Below are 17,195 nucleotides of genomic sequence, written 5' to 3' on the forward strand. Positions count from 1 at the left end.
CCGTCGGCCACGCGCGGCCCGGGCGCAGGCAGCACAGCGCCAGGCAGGCCGCGGCCCCGCACGCCGGCCGCCAGCGAGCCGTTGCGCACCGCCAGCCACACGCCGGCCTGGGCGCCCGCCGCGGCGCGCAATAGCCAGGCCTCGCGGTCGCGCGTGCGGAATGCCAGCGAGATGCGGCTGAGCCAGCGCCCGGATGACACGTTGTGCCCGCTGAACGCGGCAGGGGGGCCCTCACGGAACGTGGCCTCGGCCACACCTGCGGAGAGAGAGCGTGTCAGGGAATGGCCTGCGGGAGCCTTCTCCAGAAAGTGGCTGGAGCCCTCTGCCGCCCCATTCCCCGGGCCCATGGTGGCGGCACACGCACCCGCCTACCATCTAATCTCGGAAACTGCGGCCACCACCGCCACCCTCAGTTCCACCCCCTCATGCGTTCTGTACCTCTGCAGAACCAGTTCCGGGCCAGGGCTGGAGAGACCACGATGCCCTCACCACCCTCCAGGTCACAAGCCCAGGAATATTAACCCCTCAGAAAGCCTGCCCTTCCCTCCATGACACTGCCCCATGTCATCGCTGAGGCTCACTCTTCACTGCAGCCAGTCATCTTTTTTAAATGCAGATTTGATCATGTCCCGCTCCTGCTTAAAACCCTCCTGTGGCTCCCACTGCCCTTGGGATAAAGTCCAAGCTGCCCAGCCTGGCATTCAAAGCCCCTGCCAACCTCTCCCCATTTCCTGCCGCACGCCTTCCCGTACTTGCCTTTCAGCTGGTACGGCCCTCAGGAGCTTCGCACATGCTGTTCCCCCTCCCTGAAATGTCCTTCCCTGTGGCCCCTCAGAGTTCGCCCTTGAAAACCCAGCACGTGCTCGCCTCCTGCAGAAACTCTCCCTCTGGGTGCAGCGGCTCCACCACATTGGGCTGGGGCTGTTGGCCTTCCTGGTCCACCGTCCAATATCCCATGAGACCCAAGAGCGAGGGTGGGACCTAACCATCTTGGGTGCCCAGCACCCAGGATGTGGGCTGCCCGGGACACACACTCACAGACAAAGCCATCAGGGACCTCCTCACAGGTGGCGGGTGGGAGACAGGGCTGGCCGGGGCACCACAGCTGCTGGGCACACGTGGGCCCTGTGAAGTTGGCAGGGCAGGTGCAGTGGAAGTCATTCCAGGTAACAAGGCAAGTCCCGCCGTTGAAACAGGGGTCAGGCTTTGGGAGAGTCAGGGCAGGGGTTGGCTCAGGCCTGCAGTTAGCATCACCCGTCACCGTCACCATCACCGTCACCATCATTGCAGTGGCTCTTTTTTTTTTTGAGACAGAGTCTTGCTCTGTTGCCTGGGCTAGAGTGCCGTGGCGTCATCCTAGCTCACAGCAACCTCAAACTCCTGGGCTCAAGCGATCCTCCTGCCTCAGCCTCCCGAGTAGCTGGGACTATAGGCATGCGCCACCACGCCCGGCTAATTTTTTCTATATATTTTTAGTTGTCCAGATCATTTCTTTCTATTTTTCAGCAGAGACGGGGTCTCGCTCTTGCTCAGGCTGGTCTCAAACTCCTGAGCTCAAACGATCCACCCACCTCGGCCTCCCAGAGTGCTAGGATTACAGGCGTGAGCCACCACACCCGGCCTGCAGTGACTCTTCACTGAGCATCTACTACAGACACATTATCTCCTCACAAACAAGTGGAGAGGAAGTCACTATTATCCCCATTTTACAGATGAGGAAATTGAGGCTCAGAGAGGTGAAACCACTTGCCTGAATCACCCAGCCAGCAAAGACAGAAACCAGAGTTCATGCCCAGCCTCTTCCTATTGCAGGGCTGGTGGAATTTTGTTCACGATCACGTGGGTGTCCCTGTCTCCCAAGGAGCCCCTGCAGAAAGGCTCAGGCAGCCCTCTGTCTGGGTCAGGGTGTGCATCTCAGGTCAGGACTGGGTGAGGGAGGCACAGGGACCACCACAGGGTAAGAGCAGCTGGGCAGACAGGAGGTAAATGCAAATCCTGCTATGTCACTCTCCAGCAGTGGGATCTTGGCAGGTCACTTCACCTTAGCCTCAGTTTCCTCATCAGCAAAAGGACATGCTAACCCCCAGGGATGCAGGATAGATAGATCCGGGAGAAGGACGGACGCCCAGACACTTACACTGCACATGTCCTCAGAGATGCAACCCATGGTGAGGTTCTGGAACTGCCTGCCACCAAGCTCACTGGATTGGCTTGAGTTCTCCAGTGGCCTCAGAGGAAAGAAGAGGAGGTGGTGGCCATTGAGTCGCAGGTCCTGCAGGCAGCCTTGGAAGGGCCCACCCCAGGGCTGGCTGTCAGCAGCGAGGAGCCTCCCACCCACGTGCACCTGCTGCCCCAGGTCCTGCAGCTGGTCGGGCCCGAAGCTGAGCATCACCAGGTGGCGAAGGCCATCATCCCAGCGCCCAGGGAGCACCACAATAGGACTGCCCAGCGCCTCCACCCGGATCTGGCCCTCGCTCAGGAACACTGTCAGGCCAGCTGCTGAGTCGTTGGCGAACTGGAGCAGCAGGCCAGCCGGCTTCCGCGTGCGAAGGAAGAAGGACACGGTGAGGTTGGGGCCTGGTGGCTCTTGGAGCAGAAAGGAGGCAAAGCTCAGGGTGCCCCCCAAGCCAAAGGTGACGGCAGGAATCTCTGCAGGGAGAGAGGCTGTGAGGACTGTGGGCCGGGGGCGCCCAGACTTTAGGTGCTACCTTCCCACCTTACTCATTCCTCACCGTCAGCACACGTGGGGCCGCTATGAGGCCTGGGGCAGTTGCAACGGAAATGAGTCCACAGGTCGACGCAGGCCCCTCCATGGGCACAAGGCAGAGGCTGGCACTGCTCACGGCGCTCACAGCCCACGAGGACATCCTCACTGAGATGCTCAGGCAGCAGGAGGTGTCCATCCACACGCACGTCCTGGAGGCAGCCCGCGAAGGCCGCACCGCCCAGCTGGGCAGAGAAGAGCCCGGTAGGCAGCGGGGCCGCCAAAGCCGTGGGAGCCAGGGCCACGGGTCCAGAGGCCACACAGAGCTGGGCAGGGCAGCCCTCATGCCACAGCCGCAGCTCCAGGGTCCCTGGGCGGAGCGCCACCTCCACCCGGTGCCAGTAGCCATCATTTAGGGCTAGGTCCGGCAGTCTCAGGACAAGCGGAGTGGTGCCGTGGCTCCAGAGTGTGGCCTGCAGTGCAGCCCCCACCAGTGCCAGCTCCAAGCTGTCCTGGGTGCCAGTGCGAGTGGCCAAAGCCCCAGTGGGCAGTGTAGTGCGAAACCTCAGTGCCAGACCCAGGGGGCCACCAGCTGGCACTGATGCCTGCACAGGGCTCCCTGCCACCAGAGAGAAGGTAGTATTGTGGCCACACAAAGGTCCATGGGTACCAGGTGGGCAGAGGCAGACATAACTGTGGACCCCAGACTCGAAGACAGGGATGCAGGTGGCAGCCAGCGGACAGGCGTGGCCCTGGCAGCCAGTGAGCTGCACAGAACAGTTGAGCCCGCCCCAGGCCTCTGGGCACCGGCAGATGTAGCCTGCCACGGTGTCATCGCAGGTTCCACCATGGAGGCAGGGATCCAAGAGGCATTCATCCACATCTTCCTGACACGTCAGGCCTTCAGGAGAGATCAGGCCAAGGCTCAGTAGCACCCAGGGTCAGAACCACAGTCTTGACCCAGAACTTACATGCCTCCTGTGATAGGGACCTCAGTACCTATCTACCAAATCAGTTCCCAAGGGATTTCTCAGGGTCCCCTGCGGTACCCAGGTCAGAATCCAAGATGCCCCTTCCCTTCCCATGCCTGGTGAGTCTCCCAGCCCTGTGGATTTGATCTCCTAAACACTCTCCAGTCCCCCTTTTCTCCCACCCCACACTTCCTGCCTCACTGGCTCTCTGGACCACAGTCCAGCATCCTCCAGTTCATCTACCTTCAGAAGCCCCCTCCCACCCATCTCCACCAGTTACCAGGGCTCCATTTCTAAAACATCACTTGGCCACGTTCCTCTGCTGCTTAAGGTCCAATCACTCACCCCAGCATTCAAGACCCCCTCGTGGGCTGGGCCCTACCAGGCCCTGAAGCCTCAACCCTGCTTCCTACAAACCTTCAATGGCCCATTCCCCTAAGCATTTCCTGGAAAGTCCTGCTTCTGGGGCTCTGCTCATACTGTTCCTTCTGCTTGGAATGCCTCATTCTCCCTTACCTTGCCTTTCAAACTCCTACTCATCCTGCAAAGCCCCAACTCAAAAAGCCCAGAGGCTTTCCCTGACTCCCACCTCCAAATTACTGTGTCACTATCCACTCCCAGGCACAGCTCCCCACAACCTCACATTGAAAGTATCCGTTTACTCAGCTGGGATCTCCTTCAGGGACCTGCAAAGGGCCTAGCATGGCTTTTGTGAACACAGTGATGAAATGGAGTGAGTGGGGGTGGGTGTATGGATCTGTGACACTCTGAGTAGCCCCCAGGCTCTAACCCCTCAGTCCCTCTGCCCTAGGGCCCCCCTGCTGGTGTGAAGGGGCTTCCTCATCCTCTTTCCAGGAGCTCCCGTCAGGCGCTCTGGCCCCAGCTTGGGTCATGAGGCCACAGCCCAACTCCAGCTCAGCCAGAGTCTCCACAAAACAAACCAAGGCCAGCCCTGCCCCCATGTCCCAGGAGGAGGAACCCTGGCCCAGAGAAGCCACCAGGATTTGAAGCCTGGCCCGAGTCAGCCCACAAACACTACAGCCTCCTGGGAACAGCCACCCACCAACCCCAACCTCCCCCTGCCCGAGGCCCCAGTCCTGCATACCTGCCAGGAGCCACAGCCCCTCCAGGAAGGCCCGCAGAGCCCGCAGCCCCATTGCATCCCCCACAGATGGGCTAAGAGTGGTGGGCGGGCGCCGAGGCTGGGGAGCAGAGCTCCCCGCCTGGCCCAGCTGCCTCCTTCAGAGCCGGCTCAGGAATGCCAGGCACTGCCTCCCCCTCGCCCAGGGCCGCCCGAAGGGAGGACGGGCAGGCAGCCCAGCCCTGCAGCCAGGTTCCCCCCTCCCTGGCTCTGACCTCAGAGATCTGCCCTCCCTATCACCCATCAGCTGAGCTCAATGCGGAGAGAGGAGCCAGGTTCCCGCTGACATAGTGAACCTGGGGCATGACACCCCCTCTCTAAGCCTCCATCGCCTCACCTGCAAGACGGGGGTTGTAAAGCCCTGCTTCATGGGGCTGTGGCAGGGAAGAAAAAACACACAGCGGATGCCTTTCAGAGGCCAGGCTTGCCGCGTGGGCCCACTGTGTGCCAGGCACCCACGAGGGGGCAGGACTCAGGGAACCTCGGCCCATGGGGGCAGTGGACAGGCTTGCAGGACCCCCAGGGAGTTGGCCAACCAGGATGGAGGATGCTGAGCCCAAGCACCTATAGGTGAGTGAGGGTGGGGGCGATGGTGGTGATCGCCACCTCCTTCCCGCGGCGGAGGAGCCGGTGCCCAGGAACCTGCCAGGGAGAGGAGGGGTGTGCCCAAGCAGGAATGCGGGCAGGCATGGGGGAGGCGTCCCAGGCATCCAGACGGGGTAGGGACACTAGGTGGATGTGTGTGTAGTCCCTCTGGTTCGCCAGTCTCCTGTGTCTGTGCATCTGCATGTTCCCAAGGCAGGGAGAGACTTTCTGCACCCCCACCTCCTGTCCAACAGGCCCCAGCTCCCCAAAAGTCAAGCTTACTAACTTCTGCACTTGGCCCCTTTTCCTCCTTTGTCCTGGCTGAACTGCCTCTGTCCGCCCTACCTACGCCTCCCACTCACACGGAGTGTCCCTCCTAAATATTTCTCAAGCCAATCAGTCCCGTCCTCTCCTACCTCCAAAGCAAGTCCCAGCTCTGTCACCCTCAGCTGTCACCTGGACCACCACACCCACCTCCTCCCTGATCTCCTTGTCCCCATCAATCCACACATCAGACAGAGGGAAACTTCTCACCCCAGGCCCACTACCCATCTTCCTTTGCCCTGTGCCAGTGCCCGCCCGACCCTGGGCACCTGCGTAGCCATCCTGGCAGTGACACTGGAAGCCGTTGGGCAGGTCCTGGCAGCGGCCTCCGTTGAGGCATGGCTCTGAGGCACACTCATCCACGTCCACGCTGCAGTCGGCCCCTGTAAGAGGCCCAGCTCTGGCTCCACCTGCACTCTCAGAACCAGACCAGAGCTGGAGGGGTCCGTTTTACAGCTAGGGAGACTGAGGCCCAGAGAGAGGCATTGACTCAGGCAGGGCCGCACAGAGGTGCAGCAGGGCCAGTCCTTGAGCCCGCCCGGGATCCCTCCCTGTGCACCTGGACACTGGTGACCACTTGCCCAGCAGGAGGCTCACCCTCAAAGCCAGGAGGGCAGTGGCACAGGAAGCCTGCGGCGTGGCGGAAGCTGAAGGCGCCGGGGAAGGCGGCCTGGACGCCCCCGTACAGGGCCGGGTCGGAGCGCTGCAGGCACCGGCCCCCGTGCTGGCAGGGGCCCGCCGCACACTCGTCCTCGTCCACCTCGCACCGCTCGCCGCTGTAGCCTGGGGGCGCACACACGCGGGCATCAGGTCACATGGGGTCGCCAGGCAGCACCCTTCCACTGTCACCAGGCCAGCCCAGGGCCAGACAACAGCGACAGGTCGGAATATAGTCACCAACGGTGAAGGAGGGACGCACTGAGGGGTTAGGAATGACCATGCAGGCTTGGGCGGCAGCAGCACATTACTATTGTTACTGCCAATACTGAGCCCTGTGCAGGTACCAGGCCCTGTGCCAAGTGCTTCACGAGCATTGCACCTTCGCTCTCCTCACAGCACCCTAGGAACAGGTGCTATAATGGGCCCAATTTTGCCGACCAGGAAACTGAGGCTGAGGTTGCAGAGACACACACGGAGGCTGGCCTCGAGGGCGCGCGCGCGCGTGCGCACAGCTGCACACTTGCCCCCGCCCGGGCCGCGCACGCGCATGCACACACCTGGCCAGCAGAGGCAGCGGAAGCTCCCGAGGCCCTCGAGGCAGGACGCGTTGTGCGCGCAGGGCGCCGACGCACACTCCAACACCTCCTGCTCGCAGCGCGCGCCCTCGTAGCCCGTGTCCGCGCAGTCGCACCGGAACCTGGGGCGGGGGCGCGGCTGGGGCTGAGCGCCCGCCCGCCCGCCCGGCACCCCGGCCCCGCCTCGGGCCCCCCGCTCCCGGCAGCTCGCTCACCCGTTGACCAGGTCGTGGCACGCGCCCCCGTGCGCGCACGGCTGGCTCTGGCACTCGTCGAGGTCCAGCTGGCAGCGGGCGCCCCCGTAGCCCGGCGCGCACACGCAGCGGTAGGAGCCCACGCCGTCCAGGCACGAGCCCCCGTGCAGGCAAGGCGCCGACGCGCACTCGTCCACCTCGGCCTCGCAGGTCACGCCTGCACAGGGCCGGGGACACAGAGACCGCGAGATGGACACCAGAGGAGGGCGAGGGAGGCCGAGTCAGGCCCACCCAAAACGGCTCCAGACTTGGAGCGAGCGAAAGGGGAGGCTCTAAAGAGAGACTCGCGGTGCATTCGTTCAGAGCGGGTGTTTCTTGCGCCACAACGGCCGGTGGACAGAAACCAGACGGACATCCCGGCCCTCGTGCAATTCACAGCAGTCCAGGCCAGGGGCCGGGGATTCGGTCAATAACTGCAGAAATGAAGACTAGTTTTTATATTGCTAACTCAACAAGGGGAAGAACTGGGTCCTGTGGCGGCAAGAGCTGGGCCCTGGACTGATCAGGGAAGGCCACTTGGAAGAAGAGGCTTTTGAAGGACTGGGATAGGGGACTATGGCGAGCGGTTGCATTTCAAAGAGAGACTGCAGCGGTGGTCACGTCCTCCCTGGGGCGGGGCCATGGTGCCCTCCGAGGAGGTTTCTGGAGGCTCAGGAGCAAGCTGTGGGGCAGGGCCTTGCGGCCCAGGTACCAGACTCTGGGCTCATCCTGAAGGTTTCAAGCAGGTGAGTGATGTGATCCTACTGATATTTTAGAGGGCCCTCCGGGAAGAGTGTTGCAAAAACTGTGAGCAGGAGATGCTGGAGCAGGGAACCAGCCTCTCCTGGTTTCCCTGCACTGCCTTGGTTTGAAAACTGAGTCATCCCAAGTCCTAGGAATCCTCTCGGTCCTGGGCAAACCAAGATGATTGGGTGGCCCTCCCAGGGTGGAGGTGGAGATGAAGGGAGATAGTCTCAGCCTATGGAGATGTACTTCCCAACATCATCCTGGAGCTCACGTGTCACTGGACACTCCAATGGGCCCTGCCCCTGCCCCTCAGCGAGTTTGGTCCTGGGGGGCCAGGGACCCAGCTGACTCCAGCTGGAATCCTCCCCCTTGCCGGCACAGTGAGCAAAAAACACAGCTCCTCCCTCCTCCCACCCTAGCCCCACTCCCGCCCTTTGTGCCAGGGGGAGCCAGGCCCAGGCTGCAGGAATCCCAGCCTCCCCCACCCAGCTCGGAATGGAAGGAGGAGGAGAGAAGTGAGTCACAGCAGACACTGCCCCCACTCACATCCCCAGCTCACCCAGAAAGACTTACCCGAAGCATCCGAGCACCACACGTCCAAGCGCACACACACCTACAGCATGCACACGCGTACGTGTCTCACACGCGCAGAGAGCCCAGACAGCCTGCAGGTGCTGGAGACACACACAGACATGACCCACACTCACACCACACACAGTAGTACATCCAGACACTGAGAAGGTGAGAAAGGTGCGTGGAACCCACTTCCAAAACCCACATTCATTCTTTTCACTATGTGCCCCCCGGAACACAGCCCCCCAGTCTGTACCCCTTGCTCAGAGTGGAGTTGTCTGACTTCAGGATTGAAGTAGAACCCAGAGTATCTACACTGCAGACTCCAGACCTGTCCCCAGCTGCACGCCTCTTCCTGACTTCAGGAGGAAATAGCTCCAGGGTGCTCCCATGGACGGGGCCGGGACGGGCCCGACTGTCAGGCCAGGGAACTAACGTGTGCTCGGTGCTGGTCACTGCTGCGCACTGTGTGTATATTATTCTCCAGACAGCAGGGGTCCCTGGGGGTACCTCTATATTCCAATTTGAACAAGACCACGAGTGTCTCTGTACTAGAAATCTGGGGGACACCCAGAGGGGAGCGGGTCCACATTCCATCCCAAACCACACCAAGGGTGTTCATACCCCAGAACCGGCGGATGAGCCACACAGTGTCTATCTGACAGCTTGACACAGGTCTGGAGTGAATAAATGCTAGGAAGACTGTCTGGGCACCTCATTAAAGCCACACCAGGCAGGTCTGCACTGCTAGAGATGCCTGAGGGGAGTCGCCAGCCCCAGAGCCGAACAGCTCTGTAGAAGGGACTGAGGTAACGTTGTGGAGCAGCACCGTCCCCGCGCCCGCGCATACACAGTCTCACCCAGAACTGCCAGGGCAGCCCAAGAAGCGTCAGTCCTGCAGTGAGAGTGAGAGTGTGTACACCCCAGAGCTGCCAGGGTGCCTGGGGCGTTTCTATACTAAAGTCAAAGCCAAATCCAGCATGTGTACTCTGAGCTGCTAATGGGCTCGACATTACAGACCTCCTCCCAGGGCGGCACGGGCCATTACCTGCATAGCCGAGGGGGCAGTGGCACTCATAGCGATCGGCCAGGTTGCGGCAGGTGGCCCCGTGGTGGCAGGGCCGGGATGCACACTCGTCGATGTCCAGCTCGCAGTGCGGGCCCTGGAAACCGGGCACACAGTAGCAGCGGAAGCCACTGGGGTCTGGACCCTGGGGCACACACAGAGCGCCGTGGTGGCATGGCTGGCTGTCACAGCCCTGGGACTCCGTGGGCTCACAGGTGTAGCCGCCGCTGACTGTAGCCTGGCACTGGGTCCCTGGAGCACACGGGTCTGAGGCACAGGAACTCGGGGGCTCTGAAGGCACCGTCCCTGCAGAAGGAAGAAACTGGCTGGACAGGGTGGGCAGTGGACGCCAGGACACTCCCCTCCCCACGCTCAGGCCCAAGCCCAGAGCCCGAAAGCAATGTGAGTCTGATCGTTCGCAGGAGGATGGACGGAGGGCCGGGGATCTACAAGCCAGGTCCTAATAAGCCGCACACATCAAGACTTGGAACTGGGACTGGTTTTAGGGGCATCTACACAGCAGAGAAATAGGACCAGGGGTGCGTGGCCCCTGGGCAGGAGTCACGGGTGGATACTCACTAACCCTGTGAGCACCGCTGCACGGCCTCACTGCATCCCTGCGGCACCCCTTTGAGGCAGGGACTGTCATGCCCGTGGTACAAGAGACATGGAGGCTCAAGAAGGGAAGTGGAGACTTGCTGAGGTCACAGCGAGGTAGCACTGGCTGGGACAGGCTTCAAGATCTGTGTGGGCTGGTTCAGCCCCACCTGGGGAGGGGTCTCCTCTGGGTCTCCCCTTCTGCAGGCCTCATGCCTTGCAGGAGGCCGGGAGGGTGAGGGGGTCAGCCCGAAGGAGGGGAGGGGGCGGCCCGCTGCCCCCACCCCTCCTGCTGGGGGTCTGGTAACTCCATCCCTGCATGAAACTGGAGATGGGCCCGACCTCAGACCTCAGCCCCGGGAGGACGGGTGGCCGACTTCAAAGGCCGGGCCCTGCGCTCAGCCCCTCTCATTCCCACCCCTCTCCGCCTCCCCCGCTGCTGGCCTGGGAACATCTAGAGGGTCCCTGACCCTCATTTCATCCCCCATTAGCCACTGCCTGAGTGGCCGGCCCCACCGAGGCCACATGGTACAGAGCAGGTATTGAGACCTGCTCACTCAACACCTGCCTCGGGCCGCTGCGGTGCTGCCTCCACTCCCAGCCCCCCGTTAGAGGGTGACCGAGGGGTGTGGAAGCCCAGCCCAGAGAGCCTGCCTCCCTCATCCTTCCCTCCTCCCCTCCTGAGAACCTTGTCACCAGAATGCCCAGGCAAGAACTCGGGCTTTGACACAAAACAGCCCTGGGTTCAAATTCTATTAATAGCTCAGAAAATTACTAGCTCCGAGACCCTGGGCAAGTCGTTTTCCTACTGGGATGATAACAGCGCATCCTCACGGAACGCTGAAGGATTCAAAGCCTCGGGTACACAGGCAAGTGTTCCCGGCGGTGGGACTCAGTAAGTGACAGGGCAGGAGGAGGCACACGCCCCCTCCCACCTCTCCCACCCTCGCACCTGGAGCTCCCAGGGGCACCCTGCCTGGCCCAGGTTGTCATCCAGACACTAACCAGGCCCCAGAACAGCTCAGACCCTGCACTCTCCCCTCCTCCACTCTGGTGACGACCCCCAGATAAGGCTGGCAGCCTCTCCGGCGTCATCCGCATTCCACCAGGCAGGCTGTCCACTGGCCTGACCGCCCCCCTCGAGCTCCCTCGGGAAAGGGCACAGGTTTGGGACATCAGGCAGACCTGGGTTGTATCTGGGGTGCAAACAGGGCCCACCTCCTGGGGGCATTGTGAGGGCCACCGAGGGGATGTGTGTGAAGCCCGGTGAGCCCTCGGTGAGAGGCTGTGCACCCCGCACATGCCCAGAGGTCAGCAGCCGTAGCCCCCATTGTGAAGGGCCCTGGCCGCTGGGTCCTGTGCCAACAGGCCCCTCAGCTGGGTGGCAAAACGGACCCCCACCCAATCTGGAAACTTTGCCCCCAGTTCAGAGCACTCCAGTTCAGAGCAGCGGGGACCAGGCTGGGGAGACCCTGCATCACAGTCTGCCCACCTCGGGGGTCCTCCCAGGGCTGTGGGAACAGCAGATGGGCTGCGACTCTAAATGACAGAGTCCAGCCTGCAGGAGGCAGGAGTTTCTCCAGTCAGAGCCAGGCAGGGAGGGAGGGAGCTGCCCGTCCTGGGAGGCGTGCGATAGCACCAGGGGCCCGCCCGCGTGGGACAACCGTGTTTCTCATGTCATCTCGATTACTCTTGGCATTTTCCTTATGAGCTGGATGGTGCTATGACTCGTCTTTGCAGTTGAGGGAAGTGAGGCTCAGAGCTGGAGCAGCCCCACAGTCCCGTGGCCCACGAGGGGCTGCAATCCAAACCCAGTGCTCCGGCTCCAGAGCCCCCACTCAGTGTTTCCAGAATCACTGGGCCTATATTAAGAATACCAGTTCCTGGGGCCCGCTGCAGACCTAGCATTCAAAACCACTAGGCCCAGGAATCTGCATTGCAGCCCCTCGCTGGGGATTCCTTTGCAGGTTGAGGTGTGGGAACCGCTGACCTCGGGTAGTCTGTCTTCCAGGAGTGAGCCCAGGAGGCCGGGCTAGCCCAGGGCGGAGGGGTAGAGGCAAGGAGGGGCAGGGGGTGGAAGGCAGCGGGGCGAGGACGGGCTGTCCCTGGCCAGGCTGGAGGGCGGAGCCTGTTGCTAGGGCAACGAGGGGCCTGTGCTTATCTTTACAAATCCCTCCTGACCTCTCAGACTGCCTGGGCTGACCTGGCAGGGGAGGGATTAACAGACATCCGCCCCACCCCTTCAACCTGCCGCCCTGCAATGGCGGGGGCAGGAGGACCTCAGTGGTTTAATGAGCGCGTACTATATGCTCAGGGCTGTGCATCTGTTATTACATTGCTATATTTGATTCAGACTAGAAGAAAGTGAGTGCTGTTAAGAAAATTTGTTTTTTTAACTCAAAGATGTTGATACGCTTGCCTGGATTGAAACTAAGACTCTGATTGTATCCTGGTTTCTGAGAAGTCCACATCTCCCAATGCATGTGAAATTTCCGCTTTGCAAACTCTCAATTGCCACCCAGGCATTGTCATTTTAGTACATTCCAGCTGCCTCACTCAGGCTCCAGGAAGGTTTACACAAAAATAGAGGTTCCAGCCTCAGCCTGGGCAGAGTAGGCAATCCTCCCTGCCTACCCGGAACCCAGCCGCTAGCTATCCCACTGTGCTTCAGGACTCGCTCAGTGCCTAGTAACTCCTGCTTTACGTGCACATATAACAGGTCTAGTTATAACTGCCGACAACTGATGAGAAGTGTTTCATTGAGGGTGAATTTGGGGAAGCTTCCTGTCTTGACCTGGCAAGAGAGAGAATATTTCTAAGAAGCAACCTAAGATCTCATACAGTATAGGAGCTTCTAACATCGGGAACAAAACTGTCCATGTAATATCACTGGGCCCCAAGGGTAAGGCTGAGTAACAGCAGAGCACACCACAATAGAGGTTTACAAACACTGACTCAGAGTCATCAGGAAAGGGTGAAAATACCCTTTTGCCAGGAAAGTCTGGAATATTTTTTCCAAAAATGTTTACCCTAAGGTTAAAAGGCATAATTTTGATAACAGTAATTGCAACGATAGCTGTCGCGGACCGAGCGCCTACCCTGTGCCTGGCACTGGCATATCCCAGTGTTCCCACACTGTGGCCTCAGAGCACAGGGCCGGGAGGTGCCAGTGAGGGGCAGACGGAGCAGGTGGGGTTCCGGACCTGCCACCTGAACAGACCACTTTGCACTGTTTTACTGTTAACCGTCAGTGGGCTTCCCTCCAAAATTTCATGTGAAATTGGGGGTTGCCTGCCAAAGCCTAAGCCGGAGAACCTCTGCGTTTTTTCCTGGAATCCTTGTACCAGCCCTCACAGTGAGCCGGCCTGTGCCCATTTTACAGAGGCACAGAGAAGAGACGAGGCTTTACGCGGGCTGTGAAATCCCAGCCCTGCCACACACTAGTCTGTGACTCTGGGCAAGTTACTGACCCTCTCTGGGCCTCGTTGCCTCCTCTCTAAACCGGGGGTATCGGAGCCGACCGCACAGACCGACCTCACTCATTCATCAGCAAATCTTCACTTGAGGCCAACACCACTATCCCAAAGATCCTGAAATTGGGGCAAATGTGTGTGGCTTCCCCCTCGATCCCTGCCTCTGTCCCACAGGCCCCCACCCCCTTTCTGGTTGGAGGAGGGGCAGACTTGGGGACTGGACTCACTGCCCCTTTGTCTGCTGGGCTCCCTGGGTGTTCGGGGAAGAAGGGGGGTGGATATGAGCCCAACGTGCCCCATTGTACTCCAAGATGCTTGGTCCTCTCCATGGCAACCAGCTGGCTTTTGTGGCAAACTGGGCCCAGGATGGAGGGGCCCAGCTCTGGGCCTGGCAGGGGTGGGCAGCCGAGCCAGCGGCCCAGGGCCTCCAGAAACCCCCACGCCCTCTGGGACGGAGATTGGTTTTCAAGTGACACGGTCCCCAGTCCCTCCCCTCCTGGCAGGCAGGCCTTGGGTACTGGCATCCAGAAATGGTCATGCCTACGGTGCCCCCGTCCCGCTGCCGGGGATCCCCAGGACTGGGGCTTCCTGCACAGGAACTGCAGGTGGAAAGGCTGCCCCCGGGACCCCCAGCAGGGCCATGTGGGGCGCGTATATATCAGCGTACCTCCCTTTCCCAGCATCGACCCATGGCATGTCCACTGGGCCTCAAGGTTCGTGTGAACGTATATTTGAGCGTGAAAGCACACAGGTCATCACGCACGCATTGGTGTGTGTAGGCACATGCCATGTATGTGTAGATGTGTGTGTATACATGCATGTGCCGGTGGATCTACAAGTGCCTGTGGGCACCTGTTCATGTGGTGGTGTGTGCCCTCGTGCATGCCACACAGGCGTGCGGTGTGTGGGTGTGTGCACACGTGTGCGCATTGCTGGGCAGGGGACGGACACCAGGTCCACAGGCCAGGATGTCATACCCTCCGTGTGCAGAGAGCAGAGAGCAGCGCCAGCTCCTCTCTCGAGCCCCAGGCACCTGGAGGGAGGCCGGCGCCTCCCTGAGCCGTGGTTTCCCTCAGCACAAAATGGGGTCCTCATCCTCCTCGGATGGGAGGAATAGGAAATGAAAGCTTTGTGAGCACCCCAGGAAAGGCCAGGCAGGGGCTTAGAGAGGCGGGACCCCCACACCCTGCAGTCTGCAGAGCTCTGAGGTGGGGGGGGTCCCCCAGCCACAGGGGAGCCCAGGCCCTCCTTGGCTCCCTCCTCAGCCAGTGGGGGTGGGGACAGGGGACATCCCAGGCCTGGCCCCGTGGCTATAGTGACCAAGAGCAAGCATCCCGCAGACCCCAGCAAGAATTCCAGGCTCCCCTAGCTTGTTTGAATGCACCTGGACAAAAGCAAAAACCACTTGGTGAACGAACGGGGATCTAGCCTCCGGGAGCCCTTTCCGCTTGATCTGGGAATGCTGGGGAGGGGGCAGCAGGGACACACACGTGTTCCCAAATCCCCAGCCATCCCCCAGGAACCAGACCATCCCCAGCAGCCCCCCCAGAGCAGACAGGGCTACCGTCCAAATGGGGGGTGCAGGCAGATGCCCAGCTCCCCTGGGTCTCCTTCCCCTTCTCCACCCCTCCCCTGGGCTGGGGTCTGCAGCCCCCACCCCGCCGCACGTGGACAGCAAAGTCCCAGTTCAACCCCCTGGGCAGCTCGTGCCCCACAGCTCGTGCTGGGACACAACTCCCACCCGGACACCTCAGACGCAGCCCACAGCTCTGCCACCCCACGGCTCTCACACACCGCCGCCCGCCCCGCAGCCCCACATTCAGAGCAGACTGGGGCAGGCTCATGCCACCTGCAACTCCCCAGACTCAGCCCCTCACACCCCGGAACCCCCGCCAGGAGACGGAGCACCGGGACACAGAGCATTTCCAGAGTCAGCTCCCCAAATCACACCCATCCCTGGGCCCCACCACCACCCCCCGCCAAGGCCCCCAACACACCACAGCCCCCCAGTCCCAGGGCACACTCACCTCGTCGGAGCCCCCCAGAGTCACAGTGGCCCAAAGCAGTGCACCCCACCGTCCAGCCTGGCACCCACATGGACCGGCCCACCCTCAGCCCCAGCAGCCGAGGCCTGGGGTGTCTGCCTTGGGAGGCAGACCCTCCCCGGCCCCCACCAAGGCTTGGGCCCCAACTCACCAGCCAGGAGGGCCCCGAGCAGCAGCAGCAGCAGCAGGACAGGGGCAGGGGCCCTGGGGGTCCGGGTCCCAGGCCTGGCCAGCGCCATGGCAGCCCGCTCTGCTCGCTGCCGTGGGAACGGGCGGGCGGCCTGGCTGGCTCTGCACCCCCCTCGTCCCTCCAACCAGCACTAATGCCGTGGACAGAGGCCCGGCCCTCCCTCCCCTCCCTGCCTCCTCCCACCCGGCCTCCCAGGCTGCTCCACCTCAGGCTGGAGGGAGGGTCTGACCCCGCCTGGCTCTCCAGACATCAGCCCCAGTCCCCAGGCTCCGGGCTCCAGCCAGGACTCAGGCCCTGCAGGGCTGCCCTGGTGACCAGGCGCCCACCACTCTCTCCCCCACCCCTCCCCTGGCCCAGCCGGCTTGGAGAGATCTCTGTCCTGGGGCACTGCTCAGGATTCGCTTCTCCCAGGTGATGCCAGCTGCTCCCAGTCCTCAGTTCCCCCTACATGGGGGCCTCCCTGTCCCCCATCTCTCCAGCCCAGGCCTGCACGTCCAGCAGCACCCCCAGCCCCTGTCTCTGTTGTGCAGGAGCCCCAGGCCCCCCACCAGGTTTGCTTCCCCAACCCGCTGTTTCCCAGGGCTCCCCACCTGTACCAAAGCACCCCTACTCCCCACGTTCACCCTCCAGCTCCTGGCAGCTCTCCCTTCCCTAGGTCTCTTGGCACCCCCATCCTTCCCTGCCATGTACAGCCCCTGGGCAACTCCCACCATTGCCCTTACAATAGGATTTAGGCCCCTCAGCCCTGCACCACGTGGGCCCCACTTCCCTCCGCCCTCCACCCTCAACACCGGCTCGCCAGCCAAGCTGAGCCTTTTCCATCTCTCCCATCTGACTTTGATCTTTGCCTCTGCTATTTGCAACTTCTGAAAACTCACTGCAATCCCAGGCAGCCCGTTCTAACCAAACAGCAGTTCTAAGCAGGCTCTCCTCCCCCTGGAAGTCCCTCTTGTCATCTAACCTTACAGTTTCCTGCTGCACTCAATGTTTGCTTGCTCCAGGTCAGCCTCTAGGCTGGACAAGGGAATGTTGTTTGAATGGTGAGGAGGAGTTCTTCAGGGGCACCTGGACCCAGCAATCCAGCTCATCTCAAAGACACTACAACGTAAAACAACAGTCCATTCTTCTACTGCCCTCAGCTCCAGTGGAGGGTGAATCCTCTTGCTGAAGGGACTTTCCTGAATTGAGCCACTGCCCTCTGCCAACACATCCCTGTTTGGCCCAATTCAGTAACCATGGACTCAGCCCACGCAGGCCCTGGGCTCTGGGATGTGTCGCTGACACCACAGGGCACAGTCTGGAGAAACAGCA

At 61.3% G+C, this 17,195-nt stretch overlaps 1 protein-coding gene across 1 annotated transcript in view; it reads right to left on the reverse strand.

The window, feature by feature from the left end:
• Positions 1-16,013, reverse strand: part of CRB2 (crumbs family member 2) — a 20,254-nt gene extending 4,241 nt beyond the window's left edge. The window contains exons 1-10 of the mRNA XM_012664375.1: positions 15,846-16,013; positions 9,562-9,885; positions 7,176-7,371; positions 6,943-7,082; positions 6,323-6,508; positions 5,995-6,108; positions 2,733-3,605; positions 2,138-2,649; positions 1,039-1,204; positions 1-256 (exon numbers count right to left, since the gene is read on the reverse strand). Coding sequence (XP_012519829.1) covers positions 1-256; positions 1,039-1,204; positions 2,138-2,649; positions 2,733-3,605; positions 5,995-6,108; positions 6,323-6,508; positions 6,943-7,082; positions 7,176-7,371; positions 9,562-9,885; positions 15,846-15,933 — 2,855 coding nt within the window. The 5' untranslated portion in view covers positions 15,934-16,013. The remainder of the gene's footprint in view (positions 257-1,038; positions 1,205-2,137; positions 2,650-2,732; positions 3,606-5,994; positions 6,109-6,322; positions 6,509-6,942; positions 7,083-7,175; positions 7,372-9,561; positions 9,886-15,845) is intronic.
• Between the last annotated feature and the right edge of the window lie 1,182 nt (positions 16,014-17,195).

This window comes from Propithecus coquereli, unplaced genomic scaffold (assembly GCF_000956105.1).
Source record: "Propithecus coquereli isolate 6110/MARCELLA unplaced genomic scaffold, Pcoq_1.0 Scaffold89, whole genome shotgun sequence".
In the NCBI taxonomy this organism is placed as follows: Eukaryota; Metazoa; Chordata; class Mammalia; order Primates; family Indriidae; genus Propithecus; species Propithecus coquereli.